Genomic DNA, 20,229 nt, shown 5'->3' on the forward strand with positions numbered 1-20,229 from the left:
TCTAATTTTAAAAACACAAAGCAGTGATGACCAGCGTGTTTGGCGCATTACTGTTTGATGACATCAGATTCCGCCTACATTCCAGTCATGTGGCTCTTTGATCTGTGAATGAGTTTGTTCCGAGTACAGGATCATATTTCTATCCCTTTCAAATAAGCAGAACTCAACCTGCATCCAGTGCAAATGGTTATTTCCACAAACAATGAGCCTTCAGTGTTTGTAAACCTGTCTGCAAACTAATTAAAAAGCCGAAATACCGCAGAAACCGCAGAAAATCAGCATACGTATAATGAAGTATAAGGCGCGTTCTCTCTCTCTCTCTTTCTCTCTCTCTCTCGCTCCTTTCCCATCGCCGTGTGCAAACTATTTCCACAGTACTATAAAAAAGGCTGCAGAGTGGACAAGCGCAAACCAAAGGCGTGGCTGTGTGCAGGTGGACCGTTGCTGCTCTCCATCTCAACTTTCTTCAAGCAGGACTTTCTCCTCCGAGGAACTAAATCACCGCAAACATGCCTAAATGCCCCAAGTGCCAAAAGGAAGTTTACTTTGGTAAGACTCGTGTGAAATATTTATATTTACATACATGCTACTTTTAATAAATAGGAAAAGAAAGTCAAAGTACACTATTATGCTGTTATACAATTTATTAATATTCGATGTAAATAATGTAAGCTGGTTTGAATAAGCAACAGCACGAGGGAATAACCAGGAAGGGAGCTGTCAACTAATGCATGTGAGCGTATTTCCTGTTAGAAACTTTTGCAAAACAGCTTTTACACATAGCTTGTGCAAGCAAGTATTTGCAGCAAGATTACAAAAAACACAGTATATTATAGAAAAAAACGTTTGCATTATGATTTTTAGACTTAATGGTGAATTGCATTGTTGGCTTAGAGTGGTTAGACTAAAGGTTATGTTTGCTTAGAAAAAAACAAAAAAATATACTATAAATGTGTAATTTACATTATTAATAATATTTATAGTAATAATGAAACAATAAGAACATAAATAGCAGATAGTACAGCAGTGACTAATAATGCAAATGATAATGTCAGTGCTTTACATTGTAAAGTAACCTGTTTGCATTGTGTATTCAGCCAAACTATTTAAATATTTTCAGTACCATGAAGGCAACAAGACAAGACGTGTCTTTAAAGAACTTTACTGTTTGGCTCATATTCAAACAGGGAAATTGGTAAACTATATGTATGGAAAACAAAAATGAATGTGTACATTTCTTACGTTTCTGAGCAGAGCCTTAATTCATTCATAAGCATCTCCTTTGAGACTTTCTCTTTACTGCAAGTCTGGGCTTGGGTTTTGTCCTCTCAGTTAACTGACCATTCGTTCCACCACTCTTTTTTCTTCTTTGCTAATTTACTGTACATTCTTTGCCAATATAAACATGCCGGGCAGTTTTTGGCAGTTTTCTATCATCAAGCAATAGAGTTAGACTCTTTCAGACACTTTGAAACACAAAGTCTGTATAGCACATCATATCTTCTCAGTATGTAAAATTAATAATCAGCAGTTCACTGACAGTTTTATTTATTATTTACAAAACCTATATGCACATTTCCTCTGAATTAACAATAAAGATTCCATCATATGGTCCTCATTGGGCATCTCACAACATTACACATTCTGCTTTTGCTCTTATAGTGCTTCTCTAAACCTGTATCTTTTCCATCATGCAAAATTGCCTCACGTGCCTGGTTCTGGTCTTATTTAATGTTCGAATGGAAGTAATCTAACAACCGCAGCCCCTCAGAGATGGAAAGAGACAAAAAAAAAATCCACAATCAAGATATAAGATAGAGATTAGATAATGGCATAATCAAAATAACAATTTTATGGCTTTGCCATAACCACAAATAGAGAGTGGGTTTTCTTATTTGTAATTCTTTTTAAAGGGGTCATATGATGCTGCTAAAAAGAACATTATTTTGTGTATTTGGTGTAATGAAATGTGTTTATGCGGTTTAAGGTTCAAAAAACACATTATTTTCCACATACTGTACATTATTGTTTCTCCTCTATGCTTTTGCTATTGTTTCTTTTTCTGAAACGCGTCGATTTTTACAAAGCTCATCGGTCTGAAAAAGCAAGGTGTGCTCTGATTGGCCAGCTATCCAGTGCGTTGTGATTGGCCGAATTCCTCAAGCGTGTGACGGAAATGTTACGTCCCTTACCATGGTAGGTGTGGCTGACTCTTAACTTTTAAAAAGAATATCTCTTTGGATTTGAGACTTTAGTCTTTGCAACTTTACAGATCTTCTTTATGCACCAAGAGCTTGTAACACTCCAAAGAGAAAGGAAAAATTGAAATCGCATCATATGACCCCATTAAGTTTAAACAGATGTAAAAGTACATTGTGTAATTTCTATCATCACCGGACTGATCTGCAAAAATAATGACCATTTCAAACATGTTTCCAAAGAACTTCCCCCAATCTTCTACTATTGGTCAGTCGAACAGATAGTCCCACCCCAAACTTTCACCATTGGCTCAATATTCAGTGTTGCTCTGTTGAGATGCTCAAACCAACAAAGCAATGTTTTAAAACAAAATTTTACATAGTAATAATATTAATGTTAACATTATTTACTTATGTATATATTACTTACTCTTTGCAATGTTATGGGGGAAAAAAACATGCTATGCAGAATAAATCAGCTTCAGGTTACAAATCTCTGTTGTAGATTTGACACCCAGTCAAGGACACTTTATACTGATAAAGGCCATTAAGAGAGAGAGATTAGTGTGTCCTCTGTGTATTTGGCTGAGGGAAGTTAAGTAATTACTGTCTTAGGTGTGGCTCAGATGACCAAACTATTTCTTGGCAGCATTGCAAGAGCCCAAACCCATTCTAGTGAATTCCTTTCTGCTTTGATTGGCCTTTCAAAATGTTCTAAGTAATGTTGTAAGCAATTATAGCAGCTCACAGTAGTCCATAACAATGGGAATAATGTAGTATATGTGCTATCCTTCAACACTCTGCTTACTAGATAAAAGATGAAGCATTATTTGGTGTCTGGGGTCTTTGCTAACACCTCATCACATTTTTCAGATTTACGTCACAGATGGGAACTGTTAATCTGCCCTTTGTCCATCCTTTGGTTTCTGCATGCCAAAAAGCTCAAACGAATCTTCTCTTGGAGCCATAAATCTGACATCTTTTAAAGTGGTCATGCTTTCAGACAGTCTTTGGCGTCCATGAGATGTAGACTCTTGCCCAAAACCTCCCTCGTAAAAAGCACCTCCCCTACTGGAGACGCCCGAGCACGCATGACTTTGTCTTCCCTTCCCACTTCTTTTACGATGTTCATCATGAGGGTTGAGCATTGCAAGAGCCCAAACCCATTCTAGTGAATTCCTTTCTGCTTTGATTGGCCTTTCAAAATGTTCTTTCTCACATGGACCATTGATTCTGCATCCAACTCTCCCAGCATGTCTGATCATGTGTTCAGAGTCTAGTACTAAACAAAAGAGCTTCCTGTATCATCCACCGTAGTGTGACATGACTAACTGCCTGAGCTGGGATGAGTATGACTCTTATTACAGCTGTTGTAAGCAATTATAGCAGCTCACAGTAGTCCATAACAATGGGAATAATGTAGTATATGTGCTATCCTTCAACACTCTGCTTACTAGATAAAAGATGAGGCATTACTTGGTGTCTGGGGTCTTTGCTAACACCTCATCACATTTTTAGATTTACGTCACAGATGGAACTTTTAATCTGCCCTTTGTCCATCCTTTGGTTTCTGCATGCCAAAAAGCTCAAACGAATCTTCTCTTGGAGCCATAAATCTGACATCTTTTAAAGTGGTCATGCTTTCAGACAGTCTTTGGCGTCCATGAGATGTAGACTCTTGCCCAAAACCTCCCTCGTAAAAAGCACCTCCCCTACTGGAGACGCCCGAGCACGCATGACTTTGTCTTCCCTTCCCACTTCTTTTACGATGTTCATCATGAGGGTTGTTTGGAGAAATCTTTCTGCTGAGGGCTGTAGATAAAGACTTCTTTATGGCCCTTTTATAAGGGAAGGGAGGGATGAATTCCTTTGGGAGTGTCCTGCATGTAGCGTCCACACCCACCCATGTTCTCGCTGTCATGACTTTATCTGCGTTGAGTGGAGAACACAATGATCTGACCAGATTTGCAGCATGCTGGACTGTGGAGGCAATCTGCCAGACTTGAGATTTCAGCTTAAGCTTTGTTGACATGAAAAGTTCATCATGGCTTTAATTAACTACATAATGGCTGCAAATCAGCTAATTTTCCCATGCATGATTGACTTTGTATTGCTCTGACTCCTTTATAAAAACAACTTAAAGGCTAATGAGTGATCCTTTAGGTTCCAAGTTGTCTATGAGGTTATAAACAGGCCCAGATGGAACTAAACGTTTCTTTTCAGCCATTTTCCGCATTGACTTTTTTTTTGGAGGCAATCAGCTAAATGAATTTAATCATAGTAAAATGTGTTAAATTAGGCTCATTTTCTCAGTACACAAGTTCTTAGCCAAAATATGTATTTAAGAATATTTATTAAAAATTTAAAGAGATAGCTCACCCCATAATTTTAATTTTAAGTTGGTCATTATTTACTCACCCTGTTGTTCCAAACCTGCATGACTTTCTTTCTTCCTTCAAAATGCAAAAGAAGATATTTTGAAGAACTATTTTTGTCCATACAATGAAAGTCAGTGGGGTCCAAAACAGCATTGAACTTCATTTTCATTTTCATAAATATAGTGAGGGGGAAAAAAGTCATTTTTTAAAATACAAAGCACATTTTTTTGTGTTCAACTGAAAAAAGTTAGGTTCTGAACAACATGAGGGTAAGTAATTGAAGATAAAATAATCATTTGAGGTGAACTGTTCCTTTAAATTTTTAATTAATATTGAAATATTGTGGCTAAGAATTGACAAAAGTGCATAAAAATGAATAAATAAATGGATAATTTTGTGAATAATGTGCACTGCAATTCTGCATTAATCAATCCATGGTGGCCTAATTATATGTGGTTTTCATATTTATTTGAATTAATGATAATTATCGTTGATGTTTCAGCTGAGAGAGTGTCGTCACTTGGCAAAGACTGGCATAGACCCTGTCTGAAGTGTGAGAAATGCAACAAGACCCTGTCGGCTGGCTCACATGCAGAGGTAAGTCACAGAAATACACACGGCCTGCCAACCTCTTACTGGGACAGAGCACAGATTAATTTACCAGGCAGACTTAATGGAGTCCAGTTAACTTGGGCATATTTTTACCTTACATAAACACTTCAGGGGGTTAGTCTGTCAGACTAATATGTCTTGAGGAAGGTCTTGCATAACAGCCCTGTTCAAGTGCATTAATGTACTTCATACTGACTAATGTGTTTCACCCCACAGCATGATGGGAAGCCCTATTGTAACAACCCATGCTACGCAGCACTCTTTGGACCCAAAGGTAAAGTTTCTCCAATGTGCCAACAGCTCTGTTTTACTGTGCTGTAGAGTTACTGTTCAACTACACCACCACATGGCATAGATTACTGCTTCACCTCATAAACACATGGACTGACTGCTGTGGGACAGTACTTGACCACTATAAAGTGTTTCTCACTCATCCAGGGAATTTATTCAAATTTCTTAATTATCCAGTGGCACTTAGTCTAAATATCTTACTGTCAGCTGTTATATAATTGCTGTTATATAAATGCTACACATAGTCAAGATTTTTGTGTTTTATGTTAGCATGCTAATCAGTTAGCCTGCTAAGCTAACACATCCAGTTCAAGTTACTTAAAATAATTGTCAAAACATTCAATTTCATGCCATATGGTCAAATGGACATGGTAATACTGTATTTTCTATTGAAAACCAACAATGACTGTCATATAGCCTATAATTATAAGTAATTCTCTTTCTTTTTTCCTCAGGTTTTGGACGTGGCGGCACTGAGAGCCACACATTCAAATAGGTCATTGCACAAGTGAGTTCAACATATAAAAATGATCAATTTTACCTATACTTACAGTAGATGACATGTAACATGCACTAACTATATTTTTCTTTTCTATTTACAGGTTTACACACTCTATAAGCTTGTTTTAGAGGAACTTGATTTGTGTTTATTTGCTACTATTTTTAGCCACATATTGTTAAACCAAAGACAAAATGACCAAACCATACAATGTTTTAGAAAGTACTAATTTGTATAATCTGTTTTTAAAATGTTGTGCAGCACACACTGATGTTTCATTAGGGGCACTAGTCAAAGACCCTTTTATAATTAGACTGAACATTTTATACATTAAATGTATGATTTAAACCTCCCTCTGCTTGTCCTTCACACTTCTTTCTCATATAGGCCTATATGAATTAATGAAATGTACTAACTAAATTTTGCCTTATTTTTTAATTTTATTATCCCTTTTACAACATTTTATCCCTTTTATCCCTATCATTGCGTCACTCATAGCATCATATTATTGCATCATGATTTTGTTACTCTTGTTTTCATTTTAAAGTCTTAAAGGCAGAGTAAGCGATTTCTGGTAGCCAATGTTGATATTTGAAATCACCAAAACAAACACGCCCCTACCCCAAAAGGGTCTTGCCCCTATTTTGATAGCTCCGCCCCACATATACGTACGCAGCCCAGGCAACGGTTAGTTCTGTGAAACAAAGCAAAACCAATGTTACACCATGTCTACGGACGTGAGCGGCGCGGCAAGGAAACTGCTGCCGGGTTTTATTTATGACGTGCTGACACAAATTTCAAATGGTTTTCAACGGTCGTTTGATCGCGTCCAGTGTAGGCAGACTTTAGCTGTTGTAGACACAGTGTTACTCACCTATTGAGAAGAAACAAAGCAACCTCGACGTCCGATCGCAGGCCTCCGCTCCTTGAGTTCTCTCCAGCGCTGGAAAGCTGATCCGATATTTACACGGGTCCTACTTCTTGCCTTATCCTTCCGCAGACGTTTTCCTCTTTTGTTTTTTATCCACCATCTCTATCTCTCTGTCGCTCGGCTCGCTAATGTCCGTCCCATGCACTGAACGCGCTCTCCTCCACATCACGAGTAGACACGCCCCTTATTGCTGATTGGCTACAAGTTTGCTTTGCTATTCGGCCCGATTTAGTTTTCTAAAGTGTTTTTGAAAAATCACATACCCTGCCTTTAAGACCCATCCACACATTTATAGTGGATGCTGTTGCTGTTGCTCTAATGTTACTAGTAGACTGAAAGTCTAGAAATATCTTTAGAAAATGCAATCACAAATTATATATATAGATGCTAAATCTAAGAAATCATTCTAATTTGACTAGGGATTTGTTTTCTTGTTGCTAAAGGAGTACCATTCTGTTGTTGGGGAGTGTTTTTATAAACTACAGCAGTGCTAGTGCAATAAATCATTAACCAGATGAACAATCTATTATGATACAATTTAAACTCAATTATACTGCCAAAAATTTTTTAAATGTCATACAAATCTGACAGCTAATTAGTTTTCTTGTGCGTAATAATGAGCACAATGCAGAGGATACTGCTTTAATATAAACTATATCAGTGCTTCATCATGTAATCAACAAGAACTATCAGTGATTCAAACTCACTGTGACTGCCACCGGTTGCATTTCCATTCGTCATTTTCTATACAAATCATACAGAATAGTAAAATTGCTCCATAAATTCTCTGTCCTATTTTGCCTGCAATCAGGCGGTGGTAACACTTTGTTTTGACAGTCCAATTTAACAAAGTAACTTTGCAACTACCAGTCATTAAAGTATTAATAGGCTGTCTGCTTAATATCTAATACCTAATTAGAGTTAGTAAACATGTAGTTGCAAATTATTGGGAATTTCGCACACACCCTGTCTCCAATAAAATGTCACCTGTGTTGCTGGAAATCAACAACTCCATTGCAATCAATGGGATCATGTCACTTTGTCACTGCACGTTACTGGCATCAATGTGAGAAATATTCCATGTGGAGAAGAAAAAAGCTTTTTTGCCACTTGGCGAGTGTTAATTTGGCACCCTGTGCCCCACTAAGAAACAAAATGGTTCCTTAACAGAACAATTTCCACTTTTAGAGAAGGTGATGCCAACAAATGTTGAGCTTTATATTGAAAAGCTAATTATTACTGGCATGGTTCCAGATTCCAATGATGAATCAGACATGAGTAGGCAGTGTTAATTATGAGTAATGCCACAGAGCACAACCACTTCCACATAACTGCAGAAACAACCTGCCAGAGGGATTAATTGGTAACTATTGATTCAAGCGAGTTTATTTAGAATAGGCTTATATGGTAACATACCAGAATGAACACATGCCGAATCCCACATACATTTCGAGGTGACTGATTCAAAAGGGAGTGTAACTTCCACTCTGTGTCTATTTGACATGAGTGCCTGCCTACACCCCTTCAACTCCTTCTCACCACCCAACACAGAATGGCTGCCGGCGGGTCAGAGGAGAGTGGTTACTATCGTAACAGACACAAACAAGACCCAACAGTGACTTGGCCAATGGTGGTAACACTTTGTTTTGATAGTCCAATTTAACAAAGTAACTTTGCAACTACCAGTCATTAAAGTATTAATAGGCTGTCTGCTTAATATCTAATACCTAATTAGAGTTAGTAAACATGTAGTTGCAAATTATTGGGAATTTCGGACACACACCCTGTCTCCAATAAAATGTCACTTGTGTTGCTGGAAATCAACAACTCCATTGCAATCAATGGGATCATGTCACTTTGTCACTGCACGTTACTGGCATCAATGTGAGAAATATTCCATGTGGAGAAGAAAAAAGCTTTTTTGCCACTTGGCGAGTGTTAATTTGGCACCCTGTGCCCCACTAAGAAACAAAATGGTTCCTTAACAGAACAATTTCCACTTTTAGAGAAGGTGATGCCAACAAATGTTGAGCTTTATATTGAAAAGCTAATTATTACTGGCATGGTTCCAGATTCCAATGATGAATCAGACATGAGTAGGCAGTGTTAATTATGAGTAATGCCACAGAGCACAACCACTTCCACATAACTGCAGAAACAACCTGCCAGAGGGATTAATTGGTAACTATTGATTCAAGCGAGTTTATTTAGAATAGGCTTATATGGTAACATACCAGAATGAACACATGCCGAATCCCACATACATTTCGAGGTGACTGATTCAAAAGGGAGTGTAACTTCCACTCTGTGTCTATTTGACATGAGTGCCTGCCTACACCCCTTCAACTCCTTCTCACCACCCAACACAGAATGGCTGCCGGCGGGTCAGAGGAGAGTGGTTACTATCGTAACAGACACAAACAAGACCCAACAGTGACTTGGCCAACGCTCAGCCCGGCTCTGTCTCTTGCATTTGCCCCTAAACAAAGATCCTTTATCATGGTGAGATCTGGAATGAGAGAATGAGCCAGACAGAAAGGGTTGTTTCCCGGTTTGCTATTTCAAATATTTTTCAAAGAAAGAAGCATTGAGCACACACATGATGAAATGCGACTATTTTTATAGCAATATAATGGAGATCACGCAGCTGTACGGCTTCCATCCCCTCACGCTTGCAACTTTCTCACACAGGAAGGATATTTCTGACTGAATCAAGGCTGTTTGTCATTTTCAGATGCAATAATAACAGAACTGAAACTTCTGTGGATCCTGCGCCAGTGATGAACCTGAGTAAACATACTCAAATACAGAAACTGCCAAGCAATTTATATTTGCATGGCCTCGTCCTCTTTGTTTAAGTGGTAAAGGGTATCAATCTCTCACTTTCTTCACTCTGCAGAGTTGCAACGGCAGTACACTTTCCTTCAACGGTCTTATGACAGGATATTTGTCAGCTCCTGCTGACGTTAAATGGGCAAGTGATACAATGCTACGGACCAAAGGGAATTATTACATTTGCCCAAGAATAACACAGTAGTTTTATGTGTTTTAAGATGCTCAGAGTCATTGAGTTACAGAATTCATATAAAGTTTGTAGCCAACTGCATGGTACAAGTAAGGGTACATACCATTTCCAGCACATTCCAGCTAATCCTCTATATTTTAAAAATGACATTTTTACCACTGCACTACTTATTTTCATTTATGCTTCTCAAATGGACCTTTTCACAAAGTTTTTTCCTACAAATGTCTTTTCGGTTACAGTATTTTCCATGTAAGAAAATGAAACCTGCTTAGACAGTCTAAAAAGATTTGTAGCACAACTTGAAGCATAAAACTCCCAAGTGACTTGCTGCAGGCTATTTGTAATAAGGTGACTTGGTCTGCTCTACACAGATTAATCTAATGGTTGCAGGCAAAATGGTTGTAGTATAAAATGAAAAGAACAAATAAAAAAGTGGATTTTGGATGACTGTTATCACATGAAAACATATGAAAAATATGTATTTAAGCTACTAAAACTAAACTACTAAAAAACTTACAAGCGCTGTAGTAGCGTAGTGTTTTTCTTTATTTTATGGCATACACAAGCAGTTTCCCGGGGAATCCGTACCGACAGCTATACAATTTAAATCTCTAATCTCACCATCGTCGAGGTATGGTAAAAAACAGTTTAGAAGACTAAGAGTTAAGAAGTTCTCGGAAGAAGCGCAATTCTTCCGAGAACTGGAAGGAGCGGCGACTTGATGCTACGCGATGCGTTAGCCGCTATATGGAAATAACGAGAAGAAAACGTGCCGTAAACGGTAACTGTTTGCACTACAAGCCAGTGTTTTACCAGATCTCGTGAAAGTGCGAATCAATTCGAGGTTCTGGCAGGCAAAATGGTTGTAGTATAAAATGAAAAGAACAAATAAAAAAGTGGATTTTGGATGACTGTTATCACATGAAAACATATGAAAAATATGTATTTAAGCTACTAAAACTAAACTACTAAAAAACTTACAAGCGCTGTAGTAGCGTAGTGTTTTTCTTTATTTTATGGCATACACAAGCAGTTTCCCGGGGAATCCGTACCAACAGCTATACAATTTAAATCTCTAATCTCACCAACGTCGAGGTATGGTAAAAACAGTTTAGAAGACTAAGAGTTAAGAAGTTCTCGGAAGAAGCGCAATTCTTCCGAGAACTGGAAGGAGCGGCGACTTGATGCTACGCGATGCGTTAGCCGCTATATGGAAATAACGAGAAGAAAACGTGCCGTAAACGGTAACTGTTTGCACTACAAGCCAGTGTTTTACCAGATCTCGTGAAAGTGCGAATCAATTCGAGTTTCTGTTTCTTTTTGGCGCGCTATTTATATGGAGAATTTGACTTTGGCGTGTATCAATTGTTAGGATTGGGTGTGGGGTAGCTGCGTATCATATGCACGCCAAAACTGCTTATCATATGCGCGAAAATTGCGTATTATATGCACGCCAAACACATGCGTATCATATGCACGCCAAAGTCCATTTCTGTTTGACTTTGGCGTGTATCAATTGTTAGGATTGGGTGTGGGGTAGCTGCGTATCATATGCACGCCAAAACTGCTTATCATATGCGCGAAAATTGCGTATTATATGCACGCCAAACACTCGCGTCATATCCACGCCAAAGTCAATTTCAAAGTTGACACAGTCAACAGAAAATCGTGTTATTGATAAGCATTTTCATGAGACCGGTCTCTTACACTCATGTAAATATATTGAACTTTTGACTGTTTTAGCCAAAAATCACAAGTCTGATTAATTGTAAAATAATAACAAACCTCTTCTCAACAAAGCGCTTGAGTGAAGTATCATGTCAAAGTTTAATATTTGTTTGATTAATAGCAATGATGTTAGCACAACTAATTAAAAGGTATAAGAGATATGAAGAAAGTTAAAGGGGTCATAGGATGCCCATTTTCCACAAGTTGATATGATTCTTTAGGGTCTTAATGAAAAGTCTGTAACATAGTTTGGTTAAAATTTCTCAATGGTAGTGTAAAAAACACCTTTTTTACCCTGTCAAAAACAGCTCTTTTCAGAGCATGGCTCACTCAGGAGCGGGTCTAAGGTAAGCCTCCAGTCCAGTCTGTGCTGAAACGCTACTGTCAATCAAACTATCGTGGGAGGGGCCTGTTTTTGTGACGTCATACAGGCATCTGAGATCGGCTCGATTTGAGAAAGGGGTAAAGATTTGAGCAGATTAAAAAAAAAACACTGGGTGGATTTTTATCATTATAGGGTGGTTGTGTACACACACTGCCAACACACATTTCAGTTCAAACAACTTGTAAAAATGCATGTAGCATCATATGACCCCTTTAAAAAAAATATGTAGGGATCATGAGAATGAGGTAATGCCGTTAAATCTTAATCACTGAAAGTAATGATTCAAGGCCTGAATTATTATTGTGATTATTTTCATTGCGCAGAGCTCCGAGAAGCTGTAACAAAAGCAACAGTACTTCATTAAACATGGAATGAATTTTCCAAAAAGTTCTCCAAATAAATCTTTCAAGTGCATAAATTCTAAAAACAGAGTTCTATTCATAGTAAACAAGCCCTGCCAGAATGTGACATGAGGGAGAAGCTGTGGTTTGCCATTGAATCTGGTCCTCATCTCTTTTGGCAGTACAAAATATTTGTTGAATTAAATTTTCTGTCCCGTCGGTCCCATCTCATTCTATCCACCCTCACTGACTCACTGGTCTGTCCTCACAAATGGCAAAGCAAGGCTGGAAGCAATCTGCTGTGATGAGCTGCACATTTCTCATCATGTTTAATGAGAAAGTCAGTGTGTGCTAATAAGAGAGGAGTGAGAGACAGGAAGACGGCTGATCGGAGCTCCGAGCACCTGCGAGGTGTGAGCGGCTGCACATCTGTCTCTGTTACTGTGTTGATTAGCGAACAGGGCGGCTTCCTGCTAAATCCCAGAGGCCGGATGTGATAATATCCATGCAGTGCTTGGCTATGTTTGAAATAGGATACCTCTAGAATACAGCACAGTATACACATTACACTGCTCGGGTTTTTTTTAAACAAAATTGTAGCCGTGAAACAACCGTGTCATTTATCCAGAGTGCATTTTTATATTGGTCTAAATGAAAATCATGGTTTTCAGTTTAAACTTGTTTTGTTCAGTTTGAACAAAATTACTGTGGCTTTTAATAATTTTTAGTACATAAAAGGCTAGCTACTACATAACACAATAAATCTTAATAACTTTTGAAGTTGTCTTTATTTATAGTATGTAAACTAAATTAAACATTGACTAGCAAAATATTTTTAATTTAATCTTAAATCCAACAAATTATTATATTGACCCTACATTTACATTTATGCATTTTCCAGATGCGTTTACACATTTTCACAGTTACATTTTTTATAGTTCAGTTCTTGCTTTCCCTGGGGTTGGAACCCATGACCTACAGGAAAGTAAAATTTTGGTTTATGTTTACAGAAATTATATATCAAAGTATATGTATATGGTCTTTATAATAACATTTTCAAAATGTTCATGTTTGTCAAGAAAAAAAAATCTAAAATTGTGTTTTTAGGACTTTACAAAAGAGGCAAAAAATATTGGCGGATTGATTATGTTGGTCATAAGAGAGAAATTTAAGAGTCAAATTTCCTGTCACTCCCCCAGCCATTGTATTATAAACACACATGCAGCAGCATTGACTAGTTTTCTGTAGTTTAATGTCAAGGTAATAAAACACAAAGCACAGTTTTATAAATGTACATTATATATATTTTTTTTAAATGAAAATAATTTTAAAAAACATTGCTAGATTTATGGTGTTAATAACCGTGGAAATGTGTCATCACCGTCTGTGAAAATGGTCAGACTGGAAGAGATCGATTCAAGTGCATTGCATTGTGGGATACAGTAGTATGATCTGGTGCATACTACACAGTTTGTGTATCTAGGTATATAGAAAACTCTCATATGTATATTACAGAAACCATACAGAAGATAGCAGAGAACATCAGAACTGCTCCACTGCAGGCCGCCCGTTGTCTTTTACAGTCCGTCTATTAAGAAGGTGATAAAACAAGATGGTATCCGGTGCAAATTACTCTATAATTATGGGTCTACTTGAATATAAATGGGATTTAATTGTAAGGCTTTGCCTCTGGTTCACTACCTTCTGAGATTTCCCTCCCAAGATGCAATGTGTCTGTTAAGGTAATTACTGAGCGGTTACTCTGCAACCACAAAATGTGTACACACACACACACACACACACAACTGATTATCACTATTTATTTAGCTGTTGTTGTGTATCATTGCATAGCTTCACTTTAATAACAATAGTGAACATGATATTTTCTGGTCATAGGTGGAGGAATCGCATAAACCTGTCAAAAATAAGACAATGTATTTTACTTACAGTAAAGAAAGATTATTTTTATGTAGGGACATTGTTTTTTTTTTGGTTGTTTGTTCTTATAGTGTGACATTATAAATCAAAGCATTTCTCCCCGAGTTTGCATTACAGCCATGCAAGAAAAATCTAATTTTTATTAAAATATTTATTATTTTTATGACAGGCATCTTGATATATGTGAAAATGAAGAGTCTTATTATGCCCTTTATAGAGAGTTTTTACTTTTGATTGATCTTGGAAAAAGATCAAGATTAAGATTATATTTATGCATTGTTTTTATGCATTTTAAAGCATTGTGTATGTGCTGTACTTTAATATAGTCTGATTTCAATAAAAAAGAATATATATAGCAAGTTCGTGTAATGTAAATGATAGAATTACTACTGAAAATAAATACAAATATTTTTATTTCAAAAATCAAATAAGTTGTAAATCGATCAATCAGTCAATCAATCTTAATGGCTATAACTAAATCGGAATGTTTTTTTCTTTTTGATTTTAGCCTGAAATGTGACCTGAACACATTTTCGTGAGGTTCATCCAGTCAAACATCTGTTGAATGAATCTGTATCACGTTCTTTATATAACGCATACATTTCAAACGTGATTCCACAACTTTACAGTAAATCACAGGGACACTAAATCTTAAACCTGTAAACATCTCTCCTGTATTGCTGCTCCCATCGCCCAGAGGAACATCAGGTCCAACCGACGGGGCTCATGATTAGCTGGCTTTCCATTGATGAATGAACAAACCTATCACATCTGTTACAAACGGCCGGGTGGAATTTCCTCCAAACACACTTTACTGAAGTTTGCATTGCAGATTGTGCAAACTCAGTCCTTTGTGTGTCCTTCTAGAAGACAAAACAGATCCCCTCTGATCTCTGATTGCTTCCATATGTTGTCTAAGACTGTAAAAAAAAATTATATATATAATATATATTTAAAAAAAACTTTTTTTAAAAAGACATTAGTCTAGGAAGCTTCTTTTTCTCACTTGGCTTTGAATTTGAAACCGTTTTGAATATTTGTGCATCAACTACACACAACCACGCATGCACACCCATGCAAATAAACACAAACACACATGCATTCGCATTCACACACACGCTGCATAGAAGACTTCTGTGTTATTAGCAATAATTGGAGCTGTTACTGTTGGCTGTGAATCCCCCGTGTGCCTATCCTTTAAAAGAAGACTCTTTGTTGCCATGGAGACAAAGCCAAGTGCTTAAGTGTTTGGCCAGTAGAGAGAAAGAAACCCGAGCTGCTCGCAACTGCCCTTAAACTCACCAACCATTAAATCTCACATTTGTTCTTACACTAAAATCTAAGTTGATTATCTAATACTTTTGTTCAAAGATGCTAAAAAAAAAGTGGAGTGGGAGGGAACTCCAAAGTCCCCACTATTGCTATTGCACTTACAGTGTGATTTTATAATCATGCTTTCAGCAAATATATGCAATCTTCCCTTAAACACAGGTAGCAAATGTCTAAAACTAAAAGTCAAATGAGAAAAAGAACTGCACCCCTTCCCTCCCCCCCAAAAAACAACATAATTATAATAAAACAGTACAAAGCTAACAGTAACAGTAATGATAATAACAATAAATGATATATCAAGCACAACCATTATAATCTGCGGAGTATAAAAAAAGAACCTTTGTAAAAGTGATTGTCATGTAAAGATAGAAAGTGTCAAAAACATTGAAGGCATCAGCAAGGTCACCGTTTTAATGAAAGGAAGAGTTCATTCAAAATTAAAAATGCTGGCATCATTTACTCACACTCATGTCTTTCCAAACCTGTATGACTTTCTATATGATGAACACCAAAAGGAGATGTAAAGTAGAATTTTCAAGCTGATCATTTTCATGAAATATAAGTATATAGTAGCAATAGGGCAGCTGTCAAGCTTTAATAAGTTAAAAAAGCACCATAAAATGCCCATACAACTCATGCATTGTATATAGTCTTTTGATGTCATCCGATAATTTTTTTGTTTAAAATTTTTTATACCCCATGTGTGCATATCCATGTTTAAAGTTGGTACTCTGCCGTATTATTTTAGCATAATTTATATACTATTGTATATATTATAATACTAAGTATAAATTGTATTATATATTATATATATTATTATTATATTATAATACTATGTAAGTATTGTATTTATGAATATTTTGAATTACATATTTTTAGTTTGAATTATAGTGCAATACCTTTGTTATATGTTTTTTTGTAATTATTAGTTATATGATTTTATATATGTGTGTGTGTGTGTGTGTGTGTGTGTGTGTGTGTATGTGTGTATGTATGCATGTATGTATATATAGCTTAAATGTTTAATTTCGGGTTTAATTTTAGTCATTTTTGTACTTCATCTTAATCTCTTTTCAGTTTTTTTCCAATTTATGCAATTTTTAAGTTTTTAACCTAATATGTATTTTATTTTAGCTTTAAATGAGGGCTGTCAAATCGATTAATCAAAATTAATCGCATCTAAAATATATACATGTATGTGTGTGTATTTATATATACATATAAATATACACAGTACACACACACACATATATTATGTAAACACAAACTTTTATTATACTTGTGATTAATCGATTTGACAGCCCTACTTTATATCACTTAAAGAAAATAAACTTTTTTTTAGGTTTTGTTTTAAATAACAATATGTCATGATGAGTCAAGATTTCATTCTGTTTCTCTGACAAACCTATTCATAAGACTTGGAATATAGCATAATAGTTCTTTGGCGTACTTTTATGATGTTTTTTTAATTTGTCCTTTTTAAATATTGAACATGTGTGAAAGAACAGCATGAACATTCTGCTAAACGTCTCATTTTGTGTTCTGAACAGAGAGAGAGAAAAAAAAAAGGCAGTTTGGAATGACACGAGGGTGAGAAAATGACAGAATTTTCCATTCCGGATTAACTTCACCTTTGAGATACTCAAAACAGAAAGCCCAAAATTACAGCACTGGAGATCAAGACCAGGCGTACAAGCACAGTTGTGCAAGCGTTTGGCAGTCACGTGGAAGAGAAAGATACTGTCGTTTTCATTTCGAAAAAGGAGGAAAAGACTAAACACACACGCACACTTGCTTCTGTGTCCTTCTACTTCCACAGCACTGAATCCATAATGGTTCGTTTCACGGGAGAACAGTGAGTGAGTTCTGTGCACAGACACTGGATAGATGTGCTGCGGTCAGATCAGTGTGTGTAGGATGAGTCCGAAAGTGCATATTATAGACACACACACACATTCACACCGAGATGGCATGGCTTACACTCCCAATAGCCCTATATCTGAACATTTAGCCCCTGAATGCTTCTACAGCATCGGTCTCCATCTTTGTCTGTTTCATGTACACATAACACACATACGCACTCACACGAACACTCTACGGGAGTAAGCCAGTCCCTGAAACTGTTCTTTTGGGATGGGTCTTGTTGGCTGGTAAAATAAAAATAAATAGGTTTTTTCTCGGCCATACAAAAGAGATTGTTAGCTAGTGCCAGTCTTCATCATCTGCATCCTCCTCTTCCTCTGAGGAGTCGTCGCTGCTGGCTCTCCTCGCTCTGCTCTGATCCCCCATCGCTCCGTTCTGCTGGGCGGCCAACAAGGCGGCTGCCGCCAGCTGCTCGGCCTCCCTCTGCTCGGCCTCCCTCAGCCGGAGCGCAGCTGCCTTTTTCTCCGCCTCGGCGTGACTCTTCATGTGGGCACTGCGGCTCTTCACTTTATAGAAGATCCTGGAAAAAACACAATGTTCAGATCTTTAGGTCAGATTTCGTGAACTAGATTAACTGAACCAGATCAGTCAGATTCATGAGTTAATCATTTAAAGTGGTTCTACCCATTTATTGCAAAGACCCAACTCAAAAGAATGATTCATTCAATGTGTGTGTATTTATATATACATATAAATATACACAGTACACACACACACATATATTATGTAAACACAAACTTTTATTATACTTGTGATTAATCGATTTGACAGCCCTACTTTATATCACTTAAAGAAAATAAACTTTTTTTTAGGTTTTGTTTTAAATAACAATATGTCATGATGAGTCAAGATTTCATTCTGTTTCTCTGACAAACCTATTCATAAGACTTGGAATATAGCATAATAGTTCTTTGGCGTACTTTTATGATGTTTTTTTAATTTGTCCTTTTTAAATATTGAACATGTGTGAAAGAACAGCATGAACATTCTGCTAAACGTCTCATTTTGTGTTCTGAACAGAGAGAGAGAAAAAAAAAAGGCAGTTTGGAATGACACGAGGGTGAGAAAATGACAGAATTTTCCATTCCGGATTAACTTCACCTTTGAGATACTCAAAACAGAAAGCCCAAAATTACAGCACTGGAGATCAAGACCAGGCGTACAAGCACAGTTGTGCAAGCGTTTGGCAGTCACGTGGAAGAGAAAGATACTGTCGTTTTCATTTCGAAAAAGGAGGAAAAGACTAAACACACACGCACACTTGCTTCTGTGTCCTTCTACTTCCACAGCACTGAATCCATAATGGTTCGTTTCACGGGAGAACAGTGAGTGAGTTCTGTGCACAGACACTGGATAGATGTGCTGCGGTCAGATCAGTGTGTGTAGGATGAGTCCGAAAGTGCATATTATAGACACACACACACATTCACACCGAGATGGCATGGCTTACACTCCCAATAGCCCTATATCTGAACATTTAGCCCCTGAATGCTTCTACAGCATCGGTCTCCATCTTTGTCTGTTTCATGTACACATAACACACATACGCACTCACACGAACACTCTACGGGAGTAAGCCAGTCCCTGAAACTGTTCTTTTGGGATGGGTCTTGTTGGCTGGTAAAATAAAAATAAATAGGTTTTTTCTCGGCCATACAAAAGAGATTGTTAGCTAGTGCCAGTCTTCATCATCTGCATCCTCCTCTTCCTCTGAGGAGTCGTCGCTGCTGGCTCTCCTCGCTCTGCTCTGATCCCCCATCGCTCCGTTCTGCTGGGCGGCCAACAAGGCGGCTGCCGCCAGCTGCTCGGCCTCCCTCTGCTCGGCCTCCCTCAGCCGGAGCGCAGCTGCCTTTTTCTCCGCCTCGGCGTGACTCTTCATGTGGGCACTGCGGCTCTTCACTTTATAGAAGATCCTGGAAAAAACACAATGTTCAGATCTTTAGGTCAGATTTCGTGAACTAGATTAACTGAACCAGATCAGTCAGATTCATGAGTTAATCATTTAAAGTGGTTCTACCCATTTATTGCAAAGACCCAACTCAAAAGAATGATTCATTCAAGTGTCAGACATGCAGATCATTGAGTCAGTTGAACTCGAGAACCAGATCAGCTGGATTCATGAACAAATCATTTAAACTGATTCAACCGATTCAATGCAAAGATCCAACTCAAAAGAAAGATTCATTCAAGAATCAGACATGCAGATCATTGTTTCCATCCAAAGATTTGAATTTAACTGGAATATCGCATAAAACATTTGCGAATAAAGCACCGTTTCCATGCAACGAGTCAAAGAAAACAAAATCGTATCACCAACAAAAAGTATCACCAAGAAAAGTAGGAGAAGCCTCTTAATATAATAGTTTTCATATATGATGAATTACTTGCACCTCAGAGCGAGCAGTTTGTGAATGCAATCGTGTGGTGTGCGATATATATCGTCTGCGATAATATCGTAATTGTTGTTTTAACGATGTGCGATTTGACATTATCGAGTATTTTGCAAAACCCATTCAAAACACCCCTACAGAGTTGCACGCTTACATTACGTGAAGTCTAGACTGCGAGTGCGCAGTTAGAGTGTGTTCTTTCACTGCATGATTCAGTATTAAAATGCATTTAGAATGATCACAAAATTCAAGATATGG

The 20,229-nt window shown here is 37.3% G+C and overlaps 1 protein-coding gene across 2 annotated transcripts; it reads left to right on the top strand.

The window, feature by feature from the left end:
* Window positions 1-392: 392 nt before the first annotated feature.
* crip1 (cysteine-rich protein 1) lies at window positions 393-6,367 on the top strand. 2 transcript variants are annotated; one of them, XM_016568759.1, is made up of 5 exons: window positions 393-549; window positions 5,079-5,173; window positions 5,405-5,462; window positions 5,935-5,987; window positions 6,082-6,367. In XM_016568759.1, exons 1-4 carry the CDS (start codon window positions 510-512, stop codon window positions 5,973-5,975), a joined length of 234 nt encoding a protein of 77 aa, XP_016424245.1. In that variant the 5' UTR covers window positions 393-509; the 3' UTR covers window positions 5,976-5,987; window positions 6,082-6,367. The 2 variants fall into 2 exon arrangements, with proteins under 2 accessions (XP_016424245.1, XP_016424247.1); XM_016568761.1 differs by having other exon boundaries at window positions 5,935-5,975.
* The last annotated feature ends 13,862 nt before the right edge of the window (window positions 6,368-20,229 follow it).

The sequence above is a fragment of the Sinocyclocheilus rhinocerous genome, unplaced genomic scaffold, assembly GCF_001515625.1.
Source record: "Sinocyclocheilus rhinocerous isolate Xijiao unplaced genomic scaffold, SAMN03320098_v1.1 scaffold61, whole genome shotgun sequence".
In the NCBI taxonomy this organism is placed as follows: Eukaryota; Metazoa; Chordata; class Actinopteri; order Cypriniformes; family Cyprinidae; genus Sinocyclocheilus; species Sinocyclocheilus rhinocerous.